Genomic DNA, 20,594 nt, shown 5'->3' with positions numbered 1-20,594 from the left:
GGGAACTAGGAGTAAGAATTTCTGATGGGCCACTGCATTGTAAGGTGACTACAGATATTAAGTATGTGCTCTGTATTTCAAAATGATAAATGAAGGGATTTTGATTTTTTTTTACTATAAAGGAGTGATAAATATTTGAGGAGAAACATATATGTTTAATGTGAATAAAACAATATATTCATGTAATCTATAACCTTTGATTTTATATATGAGCAAAAATGTAACGAAATATGCAATTGTCAAAGTGCATTGTATCATATCAGAGAATTACTGAGCAACTTATAATTTTTGACTGAACCACACATGTTGAAGGCCACAATACTGCTGATGGATTTAAACTTTTCTCTTAGGAAATCTGAAGAAATGCCATATCCAAATCCTTTTGTGTTGGCAAATTTAGTCATTTGGAGTGGAAATTATATTCTGGTAGAACAAAAAATCTCTACAGTCAAGTATTTCTGCCTGGTAAGACACTTTTTTTTTTAAATGTGTGATGGAAAAAAAATCAGAAATGGAAAAAGTCATGCTGCTTTCAGACACAGAGGAAGACAAAGCCTTCTCTGTAGCAACAACAGTACTTCTATTTCAAACTAAGTCTATTAGCATAGTTTTAGAAAGTCTTCTTTTAAAATCTGAAGGAAGGACATTAAATCAGGCTGTCAGCTTAACTGTATATTCTTACCACAACATCGTATATCTAAACCTGCAAATGTTCATGCAACAAAGTGTTATACCTATAAAGTATCACTAGGACCAAGTTTCATGGCAAGACAGCAATACTATCCACAATACCTTTCTGGCTACTCCCAATAATGATTTTATTGACATTTAATCATAAAATATGAGATTTAAGAAAGAGTCTTTTTAAAGTATAGAGAGCTCTCATATGGCTTTTATCCAACTTTACCTGCAATTTAACATCTTACATAAGCACAGAACATTTGTAAAAGCTGAAAAGTTAATATATTGCTATAATAGTTATCCTTGTTTCTCAACCTGTGTACATCTAGAACTAACTAAAACCCAAGCAGCTGGGAACACCTATGGGGGATTTTTTCTTAAATAAATCATTTGAAGTAAGAAGATGCTCTTTTATCTTGTTAAGTGAGAGGATACACCTTTAATATGAGCCATACCTGCTGGCAGCCTATATAAAGGACATAGAAAAAGGAAGCTCTCTCACGTTACCTGCTTGCCCTTACTTTTGTTTTCAAGTCTGTTCCTTCACTGGCTATTTGTATTAGTTAATGTTATTCTTGTTATTATATAACACCATAACCAAAGCAACTTGGGGAAGAAAGGGTTTGTTTGGCTTATACTTCCATATTAGTATTCATCATTGAAGAAAGTCAGGATAGAAACTCAAAGTAGGAGCTAATGCAGAAGCCATGGAGGGGCGCTGCTTACTGGTTTATTCCACATGACCTTCTCATCCTGCTTTCTTATAGAACCCAGAACTACCTGCCCAGGAGTGGTCCCACCCACAATGGATAGGGCCTCCCCCTTAAAACACTAATTAAGAAAATGCCCTATAGGCTTACCTACAGCCTGATCTTATGGATATTTTTTCTCAATTGAGGTTCCTTCTTTACCAGTGACTCTTGCTTGCCATGTTGACTTAAAACGAGTCAGCACACTACTTTTTCAGGATTACAGTGAATACTGAAGACCAGCTAGATACCTGACCTCATGGACTGAAAAACTATTGGATTATTGGAACTTCCATCAGTAGATGGCCATTGCTGGATTGACTGGACCACAGTAGGTAAACCATTTTAATAAATCCCCTTTAAATGTATAAATTCTGTAATTTCTGTTGCTCTAGAGCATTCTGACTAACATCACTGCTGTGAACTACAGACTTCACTTAAATTTTCCTAAATTTTCTAATTATGTCCTTTTGTTTCAGGTTCCCGAGCTACCAGCTAGCATTTACTAGTCATATCTTAAAGGAGTCTCTTCAATTTTGTAACTTCAAGGTCCTTCCTCATTAGTTATGAACTTGAAGCTTTTCAATAGTTTTTTTTTAGAAAATCTGTATCAGATATTGAATTTATGGATTATGGTTGTTCATATGGTAATGGATATAGTAATGTCTAACATGTAAAACATTCTTCTGGTTCTAAGTATTTTAGAAGGGTGAGATGGTATGTATAATAGCATGAAGGTAGCACTTTCCAAGTTATGTGGTATTTTCATCTTAGAAGGAAGTCAGACTACAGATTAATACTACTATACGTTTGTAAGGCTTTAACCTTTTAAAGTATAATAAAATTGCCTATGAGAAAGATATTTATTGAGAAATTTGTTTGTAGTTTCTTTCTTCTTAAGCAAGAGAAACTGTTTTGCCATTTAAATAGAAGTTGAAAATATGCTTAAGGCTGATCAGCCTAAATGCTATCATTTAAATTAGGTTTCCATTGGTTATATGAATATGGACTGAACAAGTTCCCTTATTAGGAGAGATGGGTCTAACAAAACTCTCTGCAATTTGAATGTCAATGAAAGGTTCCTCACCCTTAGGAAAGGAAGAGGATTCCAGGTTTGCTATAAAAAATTCCAAAATTTTTATTGATTCTGCCATGCAACAAAGCTATACTGCATCATGTTTAAACTGAAGAAGCTGACTGTTAAGATCTGTAACTTAGGAAGTTCAGTTCAGAACATCCTTATGAGAACTTGGCACTGTGGGATTAAATTCACCATCTCTCAAAACAAAACAAAACAAAACAAAACAACAAGAAAAATCGCTGTTACTTGTAAGGATACAGACAGAGGGTAATATACCATCACAGCAGTGAGTACATATAAAGCATCCAGACGTTTAGGGAACAGGCTGTGACAAATAATTCCACACATCAGGAAAAATCAGCATCAGTGAGCTGATCAGAATCATTCCTTTTATACCTACTGTCACAGGAGAACTGAGCCCAGAGTTGTTGAACAATCGGTGACCTCAAAAGGAGGGCACTGCACTTTCTCCTACTGCATATGAGGGTCAGAATGATTAAGTAGAAACATGATTTTATTGAAATTTTATGAAAACTGTAAAGTATACAAGCTTTTGACTTCCCCTCATCTATTATTTTTGTACATCAAGTGCTTCTTTATAATGAATAACAGCTCCAACACTTTTAAAAGGTGAAGGGGCCTTGGATTTATATTCAGCAGCATAGAAAGAATTTAGGTATGAAGGCTTTGTTTGATACTCAAAAGCAAGACTTGGGGGGATTAAAATCCCATGGGGTGTAGCCATTGAACCCTTGTAGCTTGCAGCAACAGAATAGAAAGCACACATAGAGAATATAGATCTGAGAAGGAGGCTGAAACTGATGCACATTTCTATAAATTCAGTTTAGGAACATGAACTACACTTACATTTGTTTGAATTAACACAAAGCATTAATTCCTAGAGATTATGCACAAAACATGACTATTACAGTACTTCATCCTTTATTTTCCTATTATTCTCTCATTCCTGTTGTGTTACCCATATTTTGATCCTTACTAATTCTCACTCTGCCTTTAACAACTCACTATCATACATATCCACATTGGAGATTGCTACAATACAGTGCTGATCCTACACCTGCTGTTACGGATGATGGCTTACAAAGGAGCACCTAGTGAGAAGGCTCAGAAATTACAAGCACTTACTGTTCTTTTAGGATACTCATGTTCACTTCCCAACATCAACAAAAGCCAGCTCACAACCATCTGTAACTTCAAGTCCAAATCCACTTTTCTGGTATCTATGTATACTACACTCCTATGCCCAAATTACATAGATACATACATATAATTAAAAAATAAGTCCTTAAAATTTATGTAATAAGTACATTTTAATTTATATGGCTTTTAATATATTCTCTATGACTTGACCCCAGGAGTACTTACCAGATTCATCCCTTAACCCTGCTTCTTTTTGACTTCACATCTATATTGAGTGCATTTATGAGTTATTAATCCTCTTTCCTCTTCTAAAAAGTCTTTTTCTACTTTTTTTACCCTGTATGTCTAAATCCTTTCTTCAAAACAGATCAAATGCTACTACCTCATTTTATTCAGTTCTGGTTTTCACTGGTTTCAGCTATAATACTGATCTCTTCCAACTTCTCATAATCTTAATACTTTGTGGAACTTGATTTTACCACTAGCATACAAATGGAACAGACTATTAAAAGCAAAAGAAATTATTACTTAATATTACTAATAACACAACATTAAATTCTACCTTCCAAAACTGTTCTAAAGTGATGTTAAACAAGAGGAGTCTATGATAAGATTCAGAAAGAGTGACAAAGGTCAGGAGTAGCTGGAAAGAGGGTTTTTTCCATTCATTTGCCTACAGTTGTTATCTAGTTAATAATTAGATGACTAGGAGGGCAAATTGTGCCTGATATGAAATGGAACCTTTAGATACAAAACAGATAAGATTATCCAGACTACTTTAAATATGCTTTATTTCCATAAAAGTCTCAGTATTCTCAGTGCCCATTTTTGAACAAAACCACCCCTGACCACTTAAGAATCATAGTTTATTCCAAGTTCTCTTTCCATAAGTCATTTGATATAATGACCCTAATATACCTTCTAAGATATAAACTAGCAATATATAAATCTTTACTGGAACAAATAAACCATGGTTAAGAAATACAGGCCAAATACCTATTTTTACCACTATGATTATCTTTAAAAATTCCACTTTCAAGGATGGCATATTGAAGGATTAAAAAAAAAAACTTTGAACTTGAGGTTGGTGACTTGCAGGAATAATAATTGGTCTACACACTAAAATTATAAGGTGCTATCCTCTTTTTCTACAAAACAGCATAAAATACAGTATTTTAGGTAGATAGTTATTTGCAGAGGACCTGAATTCAGTTCTAAACACCCATGTTACATTATGTGGCTCTGTTAGACCAACTCTAGAGAATGTAATACCATTTTCTGAATTCCACAAGCACTTGTACTCACATGAACAACACATGCATACATATATAATTTAAGATAAACCTTCTTTTAAAAAATAACAGAATATATCGTGAGCCTGTTAGAGAACATATCGGAATGTATCATTAAGACAGCTCTACTAGTCATTTCCATATCTACATGGTTAAAACCAAACAGCATCACTACTTTACTTACACCACTATTTTCTCATTTGTCTAATGGAGTATTTCTTTTCTTTCACTTCTATGCTCAAGCTAGAAAGACACACAGTTGTCATCTCTCCCCCATTTACTTCATACATTTAAGGCAACCGTTTAACTCTTAATCTGGTTCCCTTCACTGTGGTTTAGATATGGCCTTATCTTCTCTTGATTACATTGTTAAACAGTTTCCTACTAGTCTCTTTGCCTGAGCACTCTTTCTGTTCACCAGATAGATGATTTTTCTGATCACCCCCTAATCAAGCATATTTATTGAATGTGATGGCCACTAGCTCCTTAATGGTCTGCTGTTTATTCTTCATTCATCTATTCTGTTCACTCACCAAATGCTTACTGAATTTCTACTATAGCCAAACTTTCAAGATACAACCCCAAATAAATAGACAAGAGTTCTATTTCCTATTCTCTTTTAATCCTTCCTCACTGCCCTTACTACTCTTTGCCTTCCAGAAACAGTGACCCTTTCTTTTCATACAAATTTCTACTCAGTTTTCAAATTCCATTTCAAACATGAATTCTCTCCTAAGACCTTCCTGAAACAACTTGTACACGTTACAAGCTCTAACATTTGATTTTCACAGGAACTCTTCTAACCTGTGAGTTTCTTGAGAACAGGGACAATATCTTTTGACATGTGTGGCAAATACAATCGAAAAATAAGAATTTGAAATGACCAAGCTTCCCACATTATTGTTTCTAGCAACCAACTAGCTTTCTTTTTAAATCTTCAAAAGCTGCATTCACAAAGCACTATTTTATACCAGCTATTGTTCCTAAACACTACACAAAAAGTGATTTTTAGTGCCCTATATAGGCAAAGGTCTTGGATGAGTCTTAGTTTTCTATGGGTAGTCACCAGCAAGTCACAGATTGCAGGAAAGCAAGAGGCTCCCAGGACCCAAAAGAGATGAGATTAGCTGAAATGCCCAACAGAGGGGAGGGAGAGCCTGTAAATCATATCCAGAATGGCCTAGAATGGCTCCTGTCTAAAGGAAATATGGAAACAAAGTATGGAGCAGAGACTGAAGGAAAGGCCATCCAGAGACTGCCCCACCTGGAGATCCATCTCATAATACAAACATCAGGCCCAGACAATATTGCAGATGCTAAGAAATGCTTGCTGACAGGAGCCTGTTATAGCTGTGTCCTGAGAGGCTCTGCCAGAGCCTGACAAATACAGAGGCAGATGCTCGCAGCCAACCACTGGACTGAGCACAGGGAGCCCATTGGAGGATTTAAAGGAGTGAAGAAGCTGAAGGGGTTTGCTACCCCATAGGAAGAACAACAATATCAACCAACCAGACCCCCCTAGAGCTCCCAGGGACTAAAACCACTACCCAAATAGTACATATGGTGGGACCCATGGCTCCAGCTGCATATGTAGCAGAGGATGGCATTGTCTGGCATCAACAGGAGGAGAAACCCTTGGTCCTGTGAAGGGTCAATTCCCCAGTGTAGGGGAATGCCAGGGCAGTGAGGTGGTAGTGGGCACTGAAGCAGGGGGAGAGGAGATGGAATAGGGGGGTTCTGGAGAAGAAACCGAGAAAGGGGATAACATTTGAAATGTAAATGCATAAAACATCCAATAATAAATAAAATTAATTTTGGTCTTCATTTATGACATAATTATAATTTGCCTTCTGATCTGGAACATCTTCCAATAATTGGGAAAGCAAAGTAATATATATTCCATGACACATTATATAGCCCAAATTGGACTTAAAGGAGAGGAGGATTATTAGATTATCACAGAAATTACCTCACTCAGATAATATAAAGTACAGAATCATGTATTCTAATTTATTATGAATATTTTGATACTTTGCATTAAAGCATTAACATTAAATATGATAACATCTTAAGAAATATATATGATGACATCCATGACCTTACTAGCAGACTTCATTTTTGGATAAAACATTGTGTTTTTAATTAATAAAACATCTAGATCTGAATCAGGAAACTACTAGGAATATAACCCAAAAGCAAAAATAAAAAAGTTCAGAGGGTACAGACCAACTTTCCAGTTAAACAGACTAGAACACCAATACTGACACAAGGGTGTGACCTTCTATCAGTACATAGAGAACTTTGTGTTTGCATACAAAGACATTACTCAACCCACATTTGACTCCTAGAGCCAAAATCTACCCGCACTGGACCAACTCCCACTAAAACATATGGACAGAGAGAATGGGAAAATGAATTTTTAAAGTCAGTTGTTTGTTCCACAGACCTTCAATGTGTGAGTCAGGACAGAACTCTTATTTCTATTCATTTTTAATGAGAACAGAGAGATCAAGACAAAAGACTTTAGCTGGCATTAAGGGGAGAGATCTCTCATATTCATGCATTATTTTAGAAAATTCTCTAGAATTTTAGGTCTCCCTCCCTGTAATACCCAAAAAGACTCATCTGAGGGCCTTTGGTAGCTAAAACGTTCTGCTTACAAACCAGGCATGTATTTAGACTTGTTTGTGTTGTGTTATTTCCTAGTAGTGTATGCCTTTAGTCTTACACAGATTATACATTTTTCTTTTACGCCAAGGTGCTAATGCAATGAGAAAGCAACTAAACATCACATAAGAAACTTACTCACAAGGCTGATCTTTAACTCCTAAATCTATTAACAGCACATTAGGATTAGCTCTGATTTAGCATGAGTTATCTCACCAAGGTCAGGATCTGATTATCAGATGACAAATGGAAGAAAACCTTTAACAATACAAGTACTCTGAGTGCATTAGTCAAACATCAGAGCTAAAAAACACAATGCTCACTCTCTTGGTTCAGCACTTGATTTTCTCAGAAAAGATGTACCACAGTAGACAGGAATATTCAAGTCTAGCTGACTTATTCCTTCTCTTTTGTGAGATAGTAATTATATTGCTCACTTTATAATAAAACAAAACAAACAAATCAGGTTCAACTCCAAAGGTTATTGAGCTCTATCTATACACCACTCACAATGAGAACATATACATATATATCACACAAATTTTAATTCTCAGAGATATCCTTCATGTTAAATATATTGATCATATTATACAAACATATTATAAAACAATAAAGTTCATAAAGTAATATATCTTAAGTTATTAAGCTAGTTAGCAAACTATCAGCTTGTTAGCATCCTGTTGTTTAAAATGGTAGGTATGACATGGTATGAATTCACTGATAAGTGGATATTAGCCCAAAAGTTTGGAATACCCAAAATACAATTCATAGACCACGTGAAGCTAAAGAAGAAATAGACCAAGGTGTGGATGCTTCAGTCCTTCTTAAAAGGGGGAACAAAAATAGTCACAGGAGGAAATGTGGAGGCAAAGTGTGGAGCAGAAACTGAAGGAAAGGCCATCCAGAGACTGCCACACCTGTGTGTCCATCCCATATACACACACCAAACCCAGACAATATTGCAGATGCCAAGAAAAGCTTGCTGACAGGAGCCTGATATAGCTGTCTCCTGACAGGCTCTGCCAGAGGCTGACAAATACAGAAGCAGATGCTTGCAGCCAACCATTGAACTGAGAATGGGGTCCCCAATGGAAGAATTAGAGAAAGGAGTGGAAGAACAACAATTATCAACCAACCAACGCCCCCCGAGAGCTCCCAGGGACTAATCCACCACCCAAAGAGTACACAGGGATGGGCCTATGGCTCCAGCTGTATATGTAGCAGAGGATGGCCTTGCCTGGTATCAATGGAAGGAGAGGCCCTTGATCCTGTCAAAGCTTGATGCCCCAGTGTAGGGGAATGTCAGGGCATGCAGGTGGGAGAGAATGGGTGGGTGGATGGAGGTAGAATCAGGGGGAGGGGAGACGGGATAGAGGGTTTCTGGAGGGGAAACCGAGAAAGGGAATAACATTTGAAATGTAAATTTTAAAAATCCAATAAAAGGGAAAAATGTTAGGTGTGTTGGGCTCAGGATGTAGCTCTGTGGTAGAGTACCTGTCTAGCATGCTCAGGGTTAGCTGCTAGTACCACAATAAAAGTAAGTGAATATAACTTATATGGCTATGTATTTGGGGCATGGTAAAGAAGTTATATATAGACCAGGGATAGTGGCATATAATTTTAATCCCAGCACTTGAGAGGTAGAGGCAGAAGTGACAGACATAGAGAAAGCAGAGGCAGATATATCACCATGAGTTTGAGGACAGCCTGTTAAGAGTTCTAAATCAGCCAGGCTACACTGTGAAACCCTTTCTCAAAAAAAAAATGTACTATAGTCTCAATATTAAAAGAGACTCAATTTTCCCATTATAGGTGGCATGTGGCATGGTAATAAATCCAGGACTTGGGCATGGAAAACTTAATTTGGAATTATTTTTTATGCCACTTGATATTTTTGTGACCTACTAACCTATATATAAACAGTTGCTATGAAGATTAAGACTAACTTTGAAGTTACTAAAAATTCACAAACATTCATCATTGTTTCACTTCAAATTATAGACTTCTCAGTCAAATTAATTTCTATAGTTTAATACAAGTACATAATGTAATACTGCACAATAGTGCAATATGATTTATAAAACATCTAAAATACCTATTGGTAGTCTAAAACACTTTTTGTTTTGTTTTGTTTTTGTAGTAAGGGTTTCTCTACGTAGCCCTGGCTGTCCTGGAATTCACTACGTAGAGTAAGCTCGCTTCAAATCTGGAGATCTGCCTGCCTCTGCCTCTCATGTGCTGGGATTAAAATGTGTTACCACCACTCGCTGAGTCTAAAGTATATTTTTAACCAAGGAGCTATAAAAGTTCCTTTAAAATATTTCATCACAAAATGTGGGAGATAAATATAATAAAATATATTCATACTTGTATGAAATTTCAAAGAATTAAAATATTTTAAAATTAAAATATTTAAAATTTTTTCACATAATTTAATATTCCTTTGAAATAAAGACAAACATGTATTTCTTGATCTGTGTGTGCCACATCCGTTTGTAACATACATAACATTTATAACAAATATAACAACCCATTTAGCTTTTATAGCAACCTTGAGAAGAAACTGAGTCACTGAAATGAGAGTATTTGCCAATAACACAGTGCAGTTCAGAAGCGGCACCAGATCTTGGGTACATATTCAGGGTACATTAACTCCAAATTTCTTGCCCTTGTCACTTTGTATGGCTGTCTCTTCAGCTTTATGCCTTGAGGTCCATAAAAAGTTAGGTATTCACTTATATAAAATCAAATAACAACTACTTCCATAATGTGGTATGGTACCAGGAGGTTGAGTCGCTTCGAAATAGAAGATAATTTAATTTGATCTCTCTCTCCCTCTCTCTTTCTCCCTCTTCTCTCCTCCCCCCTCCAAATAATGTCTACTTTCCAGTCATTTAAGAAACAGGTACAGTATAGTAGGTACTTCCCACAAAACCTAATGACTAAAGCTCAATTCCCACGACCCTATGTTAGAAGCAGAGATCTAACTCCTATAAGTTGTGTTCAACCTCCATAAGTATCATGGCAGGCATACCCCTTCCACAACACACACAATGAATATCTTTTAATAAAAAAGCAAAATAAAAACAAACAACAAAAAAGCATATATGAAATCTGAGACTTCTGATAATACAAAAGTAAACCAAGAATATGTTTCCTTAATATCCAGTCATGTTAATAGATACAACAATAAAGATATTCCACTGGAAATGCCTGAAAGGGAAACCCTTTCCAGTGCCAGAATCCTTCATCAATATTTATTTCAGTAAACTTAGAGAAACTATCAAAGAGCAAAAAACAAAAGCTTTATAATTCTGATAATAATATACAAAGTGACAGAATTAAAGTGTAAAAAACATTGTATAAATCTATGGCACAGTAGTTTTCTCTTTTAATTAAATAACTGATTCTCCACAGGGTAGTCTTTTTAAAAAATTCTTTGATATATATGAAATCTTAGTCATACCCACCTTCTAGTCTCTTCTTCCAACTCTTCCAAGTTTCCCAACACAGTTTCTCCTTACAAAATACAATAGACTTCACGTCCACACTCTGCTGCTTACCTGTTACAGAGGATGCTAACTGCTCCACGTGGACTGCAGTGACATGGCAGGCAGAGACCAACAGTGTGATTCAGGTAAAAGCCCTCTTTGCAGGTGTCACAGTGAAGACCCTGATAACCCACACGACACTCGCACTGCCCTGTGGTCTGGTTGCAGCGTTTTACATCCAAACTTCCAACCTCAGAACAGTTACACATATACTCTGAAAACAAAAGAAAGTCATCATTAAACTCTAGTTTTTGTTAAAAAAAAACACTTGTGATAAATTTTTAGTGCTAGAAAAAATAATTCTAGTTTTGACTTCTTAGACTATGCAGCTTATTTAGAAATAAACACAGCAGAGTTCATAACACATATAGAGTTTATAATTATAGACATTCTCAATTTCCTCTTTAGTTTTCTCTTCATTGCCAACTTGCTTATTCTAAGGCAGCATGCGTGCATGCATGCATGCATACGTGTGTAGTGTAATCATGCACGTTTTTGAACTAAAGGCCTCTGAAAGCAGGCTTATCTGCATGGTGCTTGAAGGACAGGCTAGGCTCCAACTGCACAGGTAGCAATGAATAGTCTAGTAAGAGCACCAGTGGAAGGGGAAGCCCTTGGTCCTGCCAAGACTGAACCCCCAGTGAACGTGATTGTTGGAGAGAGGGTGGTAATGGGGGAAAGATGGGGAGGGGAACACCCATATCGAAGGGGAGAGGGAGCGGTTAGGGGGATGTTGGCCTGGAAACCAGGGAAGGGGACTAACAATCGAAATGTAAATAAGAAATACCCAATATAATAAAGATGAAAAAAAAAAAAAAGAAATGACAACATGTTAAATAATAAATAACCCTACCATGAGCAGCAAAGGCCTAAGACTCAGGTGACTAAGTCCAGTAAGTTATACAAGGTCGTATAAAACTGTGTCGCACCTGCAATCAGACGTTCAGTGTTCCATCAAGGAAGAAATGGAGAACTAAACTATAAGGGGAGGAAAGTGAGCAATAAGCCCAGAGAAGGAAGGGCCAGTTTACCCTGACAGAAACCAATCTCAACTCAACTATCTTTTCTAAATATGGTTATTTAGAACCTAAATGTTTTCTTAAGTAGATTTCAAACAGTTCTTTGGATGAAAATGATTTAGAAGCTCCCAGCTTTAACCTTTGAATGCAAACACTCATTTAGGAGGTTTTAGCAAAGGGAAAGTATTTTTTTTAGCAGAACTTAACCCAGTTTTAACAGAGGACTTTGTAAGTTTGTAAAAAAGATGTTCTTTAAATGAACTGTAGGAGAAAATTATAAAATTTTGTGTATATTCTACAGATCAGCTTCTTTCATTCCCAAATAGGGATAAACCAGGATAAAAATTGTATTTGTTAGTAGTTAAGGCACTAAATAAAGTAGCATAGTCATTAAAAATTTAATTTGGGAATGTAATCTTAATATTAATCTAAATTATTTTAAAAATTACCAAATAGCAGCAAATCCAGAGTCTTACATAGAAAGTTATAAAGGTGTTTAATTTTGTACTTTAGAGAAAGAAATACAATTTAAAAACAGTGTATCTGCACAAGTAAAAACAAAAGATTCCACAAAACACACATTTGGCAACTTCCCATGTATTCTCAGTTTCTAAGCCTTGGTATCGGTTCTTTCCTTCCATTTCCTTTTTATCTATAGATGTAATGAATATACTAGTAGATAATTTGTTTCCTTTTTTTGATATTTCAAGCATGTGTAGTGAACTATAAAATTTAATGGAGAGTTCAAACATTTTTTAGTTCCAAGATTAAGGAACAGAATCAGCTTTACCTAAAAATTGGAATTCTTACTTATGGCTTGGGGTTGTAACTCAGTAAAACATTTTTCCTACCTGGATGCAAGCCTTAGTAAAACACACACACACCACACACACCACACACACACACCACCCCCCCCACACTTTGTTATTTGAATAATCTTTTTGTATATAATGAATTCAGTGGTTTGCAAACTTATCATGGCAAGACCTCTGCTAGGCCGAAATTCAAGAAATAGCTAAAATTCATGTCAACATTGTGAAAGAAAATATAACGTACTCCCTATAACCCTCATACAAGAGTAGTTTAAAGAGGCAATAAATCAAAGAGACCATAGAAACAGTCAGCTAACATTTAAAATCCTGCCTAAGAACGAACTTACTATATGGCCTTAGGCAAGCTATTTACTCTCCCTTGCTCTCCTGTTTTCATCTGTAAACAGTGTGGAGTGATGGCATTTGTGTCATAGTCCCAGAATGGGGTGTACAGTACTATAGTAGTGAATGTTAAGAGTAGTGATACCACACAAAACACCACAAATGTCATTCAGGTGGTAAATTTATAGGCCGCAACTTCAATATGCAATATGGATGAGATCATTTATAAACAATATATAGAAAACAAAATCAGTACTGTTACAATATCTTATGTATAGTGGGTTACATGCAGTATTCATATATAAGCCTATGATATAGTGATGCGAATAGAAGAATTTAAGACAGAATTTTCAAGAATAAGAAATGATACCACCCAGATTTGAATAGATACTTTGGTACTGTGGTATTAGGTTATCCTAATAGTAACAGAGTCAATAAGATATTTAAGCAAAAAAAAAAAAAGACCAATACAATGACAGGGAAAAGCAATGATGCAATATCACGATAATCTTCCCAAAATAATGAAGGAAAGGAAAATAGAGCAAATGTGAGAGGGTATATGCATCTTTTCAATTATAGGTCAGATTTTGAGCTCTATCACAATGACAGTCCTCAAATAAAATGGCCCATATTAAATGAGATGTGAGCAACTACAATAAATACAAAACACTATGAGCAGCCATTATATTATGTCAAGGTAGTCTTTTAAGTTGTAAGGAAATTCTCAGACCTTTCATAATTCTAGACATTCATGTAGATAGGAGTCAATACAGAAATAGTGCAATCACTTTAATGGAAAATTTTATGAAATGAAAAAATGTAATTTTAGTTAATAAACATAATATGAAGAACTTTTGGGTGCCCAAGGCAATAATCGAAGTACTGACTTTTAATGAAGTAGAATCACAGACAGCAGAGCTATACAAAGCAATACATTAATAACATGACTAATGGTGAGTCACCAGGGCAGACACTGTGGAAATGAAGTAACAGAAGCTAATCATGGAGAGTGTGGATGAAATGCCAAAAGCTCCTTCAGTTTCTGAGAACTGAATGTGGAATACTATTTATCAAGTAAGTAGCTTGCAAAACTTTCAAGTTTTAGGGGAAAAACTCTATAGAGACATAACTAGAAAAAGTAATGCAAATGCTCACAGACAGACTGCTATACTAGGTAATCTTATTGTTGTCTAGTTTCTGAAGAGCATGGTAATATAGTGATTTGTACCCTGAAAAATTAAAAACCTAAAATCTGGTACCAAACTGGTTAAAGTGTTTGAAAAAAAAAAAAAGAGTATAAAGGCTCAGAGAAAGGTAGTAGTTCCTCTGAGAACGTGAATTTATGGAAAAATTCTTATGTGAAAGTGTCACTGAATCTATACCCAACAGCACATTTCCTCAAGTGTCCCTTTACCAAAGATCAAGAGATGAACTTCCTTGGCTTTTATTTTTTGGGGGCGGGGATTCAGTCTTGCAGGTACCACAACTCTTCTTTACATGCAAATACCTATTCTGGGAGGTCATTAGCCTCAAGAATATATAACTGATCTTTTAGGGGACTTCTACATATTTGTATTTTTTCTCTCCATTTAATTTTTATCATCTATGTCTTTGCTCAGCTAGGAGTGGTACCACATGCCTATAACCAAAGCTGTTTTACATGCTGAAGCAGGAGAATCATGAGTCTGAGGCCAAACTAGGCAACTTAGTGAGACATAGTCAATGTGTCAATGTGTGCCCTCTTCATATGCTTCCTTTTAAAGTCCTTTCTGAATGTTAAAAACCTTAGAATTACCATTGATGTTCAAAGGTTCAAGCAACTTTGTAGAACAGTGGGTTAACGCTTTATAGAAGAAAAAGAACTATAGTAAATCAAAGATTTAAATAAAGAAATGAAAAGTTGTCCTTAGTCTATTTACTATGTAAATTTCTGGGAAAGGAAATGTTAAATTGATAATAATAAAAAATAATGGTCATAAAGTAAGCATTTCCATCAAACATAGATACCAAGAAATGTACTTGAACTAACAAAAGCTTAAGTTTTGGGTTATAATGGCTATAAGAGAGGATAAGGTGAGAGATGAAGAGCAACAGGATTCCTCTCCCACTTTTCATATATTTATTTCCTTTTGAGATTTTTTAAAGGTTCATACAGAGGCTAGGAAAATTATTTTAAGTATAATAACTTGATGTGTATACTTAGTGTGTCCAACATACAATGTTACCATTTTCCAAGAAGCCTACAATAACCATTTCTTTGGTTTCTCAAACTGAAGGAGAGAGGAAGAAGACTGACAAAATCAAAGGATACTACATTCAACACCTGTACATCAAGATATTCTTTTTCCATTAATTTATTTATTCAGTTTACATTCTGATCACCACCTCCCTCTCTCCTCTCCTCCAAGGCCCACCATCAGACTCCTCTCCCCATTTCTTCTCAGAGAAGGCTAGGCTCCCCCATAGGTATCAACCACTCTGGAATGTCAGGTCCCAGCAGGACTAGGCACATCCTATCCCACTGAAGCCAGTCAAAGCAGTCCAGCTAACTGAAAGGGATCCAAATGTAGGCAAAAAATGTGAGAAACAGCCTCCCCTCCAATTGTTAGAGGATCCACACAAATATTAAGTTGTATATCTGCAACATGTGTGGGGGACCAAGGTACAATGGATTCATGCTCTTCGGTGGTGGTTCAGTCTCTGTTAAGCCCCCCATGGACCCAAATTAGTTGATTCCGTAGGTTTTCTTGTGATGACTCTGATCTCTCTAGCTCCCTCAATTTTTCCCCCTGATTCCTCCACAAGACTCCCTAAGCTCCATCCCATGTTTGGCTATGGGTCTCTGCATCTGTTTCCATCAGCTGCTGGATGAAGCCTCTCAGAAAACAGTTTTGCTAGGCGCCTGTCTACAAGCATAGCAGACTATCATTATTAGTGTCAGGGGTTGGTTCTCTCACAAAGAATGGGTCTCAAGTTGGGGCAGTCATTAGTTGGCCATTCCCTCAATCTCTGCTTCATCTTTACCTGTCTTGTAGACAGGACAAATTTTTGGTCAAAGATTTTGGGGGAGGGTTTGGTATCCTTCTCCTTCCACTGCCTACCAGAGGTGGCCACTTCAGGCTCCATATCACTGCTAGGAGTTTCAGGTAGGGTCACTTCCATAGATTCCCAGGAACCACCCTGTCACAGATCTCTGGCTCCTTTTAGAGAAACACCCCCAACAACCAATTTCCACTTTCTTTTCCCACCTCTCTCTCCCCACACTACATCTAAATCCCATCTCCCCTCTCTACCCCTGTCCCATCCAGTTCTCTCACTCCATCTACCTCTGATCTCTATTTTATTTCCCCTTATGAGTGAGATTCAAGCATCATCCCTTGGGACCCTTGTTACTTAGCTTCTTTGGGTCTGTGGATTGTACTATGGTTAGCCTTCACTTTATGATTAATATCTACTTATAAGTGAGTACATAAACCACATGTGTGTGTTTCTGGGTCTGGTAATCTCACTCAGGATTATGTTTTCTAGTTCTACACATTTGCCTGCAAATTCCATGATGTTCTTGTTTTTAATAGCTGAGTAGTATTCCACTGAATAATGTACCACATTTTCTTTATCTATTCTACAGGTGAGGGATATGTAGGTTATTTCCAGTTTCAAATGAAGATGCTACGAACACAGTTGAACATGTGTCCCTGTGCTATAGTGAAACATCTTTTGGATACATGGCCAGGAGTGGGTCTTGAGATAGAACTATTTCCAGTTTTCTCAGAATCTTCCAAATTGATTTCCAAAGTACAAGTTTCCACTCTCACCAGCAATGGAGGAGTGTACCCCTTTGCTCCACATCCTTGCCACCATGAACTAGTTGTCTTTTGTGTTTTTGACCTTAGTCATTCTGACAGGTATAAGATAGAATCTTAGAGTCATTTTGATTTGCATTTCTCTGATGACTAAGGATATTGAACATTTCCTTTTATTTTAAAGTGCTTCTTGGCCAGTAAAGATTCCACTGTTGAGAATTCTCTATTTAGATTTGTACCCCATCTTTTAAATTGAGTTATTTGGTTTCTTGTTGTCTAATTTCTTAACTTCTTAATGTATATGGATATTAGTCCTCTGTTGGCTGTAGGGATGGTAAAATTTTTTCCCTTTCTATAAGCTGCTGTTTTGTTCTATTGGTGGCAGTGTCCTTTGCCATACAGAAGCTTTTCAGTTTTATGAGGTCCCGTTTATTAATTGTTGCTCTTAGTGCCAGAGTCATTGGTATTCTGTTCAGGAACTTGACTCCTGTATGTATGAATTCAAGGCTATTCCCCACTTTCTCTTCTGAGATTTAGTGTATGTGGTTTTATGTTAAAGTCTTTGATCCACTTGGACTTGAGTTTTGTACAGGGTGATAAATATCTATCTACTTGCATTCTTCTACATGAAGAAATCCAGTTAGACCAGCACCATTTCTTGAAGATGCTTTTTTCCATTGTATGGTTTTGACTTCTTTGTCAAAAATTAAGTGTACATAGGATTCTATTCCATTGACCAACCTGTCTCTTTTTATGCTAATATCATGCATTTTTTAATCACTATTGCTCTGTAATAAAGCTTGAGTTCAGGGATGGTGATATATCCAGAAATTTTTATATTGTACAGAATTGTGTTAGCTCTCCTGAGTTTTTGATTTTTCCATTTGAAAGTAAGAATTGCTCTTTCAAGGTCTGTAAAGAATTATGTTGGAATTTTGATGGGAATTGCATTGAATCTGGAAATGATTGAATGGGAATTGCTTTTAGTAAGGTGGCCATTTTTTTTTCCTATGTAAACCGGAAAGTTTATATTTTGACCAGAGGCCTGATTTCTTAAAGGTATTCTGTGCTCCAAACTGCACTTTTTATTAAGACTGTTTCATTTTTCAATATTTAGAAAAAATAAATCTTGGAAAGTCTTCATTCTAAGGAAAAGTAACAATTACCAGATTTTTTTAAAATAAAGTGTCTTACTTTAACATAGAACTGATACTCAAATTACATTTCATGTTTATGTTATGCTAGGGTAGGGTCATAAATATTTTAAATTCTGGCAAACAATGTTAAAGCTGATGAGTTTCTTGAGTTAAAACAGGTGTCACAGAAATGTAAAAGTTTAAAAGCCATCATTTGTAAATAAATGCTCCAAGATTTCCTTTTAAAGATAAGGATGTAGCCACAATACTTCCCAACAACACATTTTTATAGTAAAACATTTAATTTATTTTATTGTAGACATTTGTGAATAAAGGAGTGAACTTTTTGTAGAAATTTTGCTGTTTCATAGGCAAGGTTATGTTATTAGTGTGTCTTACCTCTGGCTCAGTGCCAGAATTCTACAGTTCAACGATAATTCATCTAATTAATGGGACAAGATGACAGGCTCTAAAAGGCTAACAGCTAGCCTTTACTATCAATAATGAAAATGATATCACCAGTCATTGAGTATGTGCTACATGTATCAGATATAATCTTAGAAATAACACAAATGATCTCCTTTGTTATCCACTGTAATCTTGAGACATGGGGATTGTGAGTAAGAAATCTGATGCTACAAAAAAGAAATAAATCATATAACTAACCAGGACCAGAGAAATTAGCGAATATTATTTTAAAAAGCCATAACCACATAACCACTTAAAATCATACTTTAGGGATCACTGACTAGCTTTTTGTGCTCTCTGTGTCTCTGTTTCTCTGTCTCTGTCTCTGTCTCTGTCTCTCTCTCTCTCTCTCTCTCTCTGTGTGTGTGTGTGTGTGTGTGTGTATGCATGCATGTGTGTTTATGTATGTGCCCTGAGCATCAGCATGCATCATTAAAAATAAGTAAATAAAAGGTCATATTATCTGTGATTACATGTACTGCCTTTGGATTATAAAAACCCTGCTTTATAATTGAGAAAATGATTTACATAGTAATCCTAGAAAGTCTAAAAATACTGTTATGAAATGCAAATACTCTCATTTTCAGTGTCATGCACACAGGCTATTTCTCTTCCTCTGATTGTCTACTTACCTGTCTCTGCAGTTTCAGACTGCCCAGCTCCTTCAAGATGAACTAGCTGGTTCCTCAACTGTGCTCTTTATCACACCCTTTCCCAGCTCTTTCCAGGATTCTGCCCTCTCTTCACTGCCTCCTATAATACCTTTTCATAGATTCTACCTTTAAATATGTACTCTAGGAACATAAAATATATTTTCTTTAATCTCCTGGCCCAGATAAAAATCATTTATCTTCCAAATAAAATTTCTCAAACTAAAATACTGATTTGGTCCCCTTTCTTCATCACGTATTCTTTCTTTAATGTTCCATAATCTTCTCTGAACTGCTAAAACTTCTCTCTCAAAAAAAAATACTGGTGCAAATATGAGTCTTCCTCCTCAGCTATATATCTCTTCAATCTTTCGTTATCTCTTCTTTTGTGGGTGTGGCTGTGGGTACGGGTGATGAACCCAGAACTCACAGGTTAGGTACGTGCACCATCACTAACCTACATTCTCCCACCCGCTCCTTCCAACAATACTTTGACTATTTACTGAGAACTTACTATATCAATTCCTATCCTTTCCTTGTGTCCCTATCATTGTAGATCCTTGTAATAATATTCCCAATGAATTTTTCCTTTGTCCACACCTCTTTTGCACTGTGATGTTGTTGTAATTACTCATCAAAAGACAGAGTCTATTTGAAACCCCTAACTGGCCTTCTAAATGTAGCATAAGTGAGGGGACAGTTTCAAACCTGGTCTTGCAGCATCTTACATCTTCTGCTTCATTAACTTAGGACAGATTAAGTTAGCCCAGTTACCTGAGCTAAACAACTATCCAATAAGAAATTCTACAAACAGGGGACTAGAGAGATAGATCAACGGTTAAGAGTAAATGTTACTCTGATAGAGGAGCAAATCGATTCTCAGCCTTCACATAGTATTTTACAACCATTCCTAACCTTAGTTTCTAAGGATCTGATGTCCTCTTTTGACCAAACACACACATAGTGCATATACACACACTAAGGCAAAAAATTCACACATAAAGTAAAATGAATAAATCTAACTTAAAAACAATTAAGGAAATTTGACCGATTAAAAAGCTGGTTATCCCCAGAAGTTGGAAACAACCAGATTTCCCACGACAGAAGAATGGATACAGAAAATGCGGTTCATTTACAAAATGGAATATTACTCAGCTATTAAGATACAAGGATATCCTGAGT

The 20,594-nt window shown here is 36.1% G+C and overlaps 1 protein-coding gene across 1 annotated transcript in view; it reads right to left on the bottom strand.

The window, feature by feature from the left end:
• Positions 1 to 20,594, bottom strand: part of Megf9 (multiple EGF like domains 9) — a 101,503-nt gene that overhangs the window by 42,843 nt on the left and 38,066 nt on the right. The window contains exon 2 of the mRNA XM_032902829.1: positions 11,195 to 11,396. Coding sequence (XP_032758720.1) covers positions 11,195 to 11,396 — 202 coding nt within the window. The remainder of the gene's footprint in view (positions 1 to 11,194; positions 11,397 to 20,594) is intronic.

The sequence above is a fragment of the Rattus rattus genome, chromosome 1 (assembly GCF_011064425.1).
Source record: "Rattus rattus isolate New Zealand chromosome 1, Rrattus_CSIRO_v1, whole genome shotgun sequence".
NCBI lineage: Eukaryota > Metazoa > Chordata > Mammalia > Rodentia > Muridae > Rattus > Rattus rattus.
Note: the sequence above shows the minus strand (reverse complement) of the source record. Positions and strands in the feature narration are given on the sequence as shown.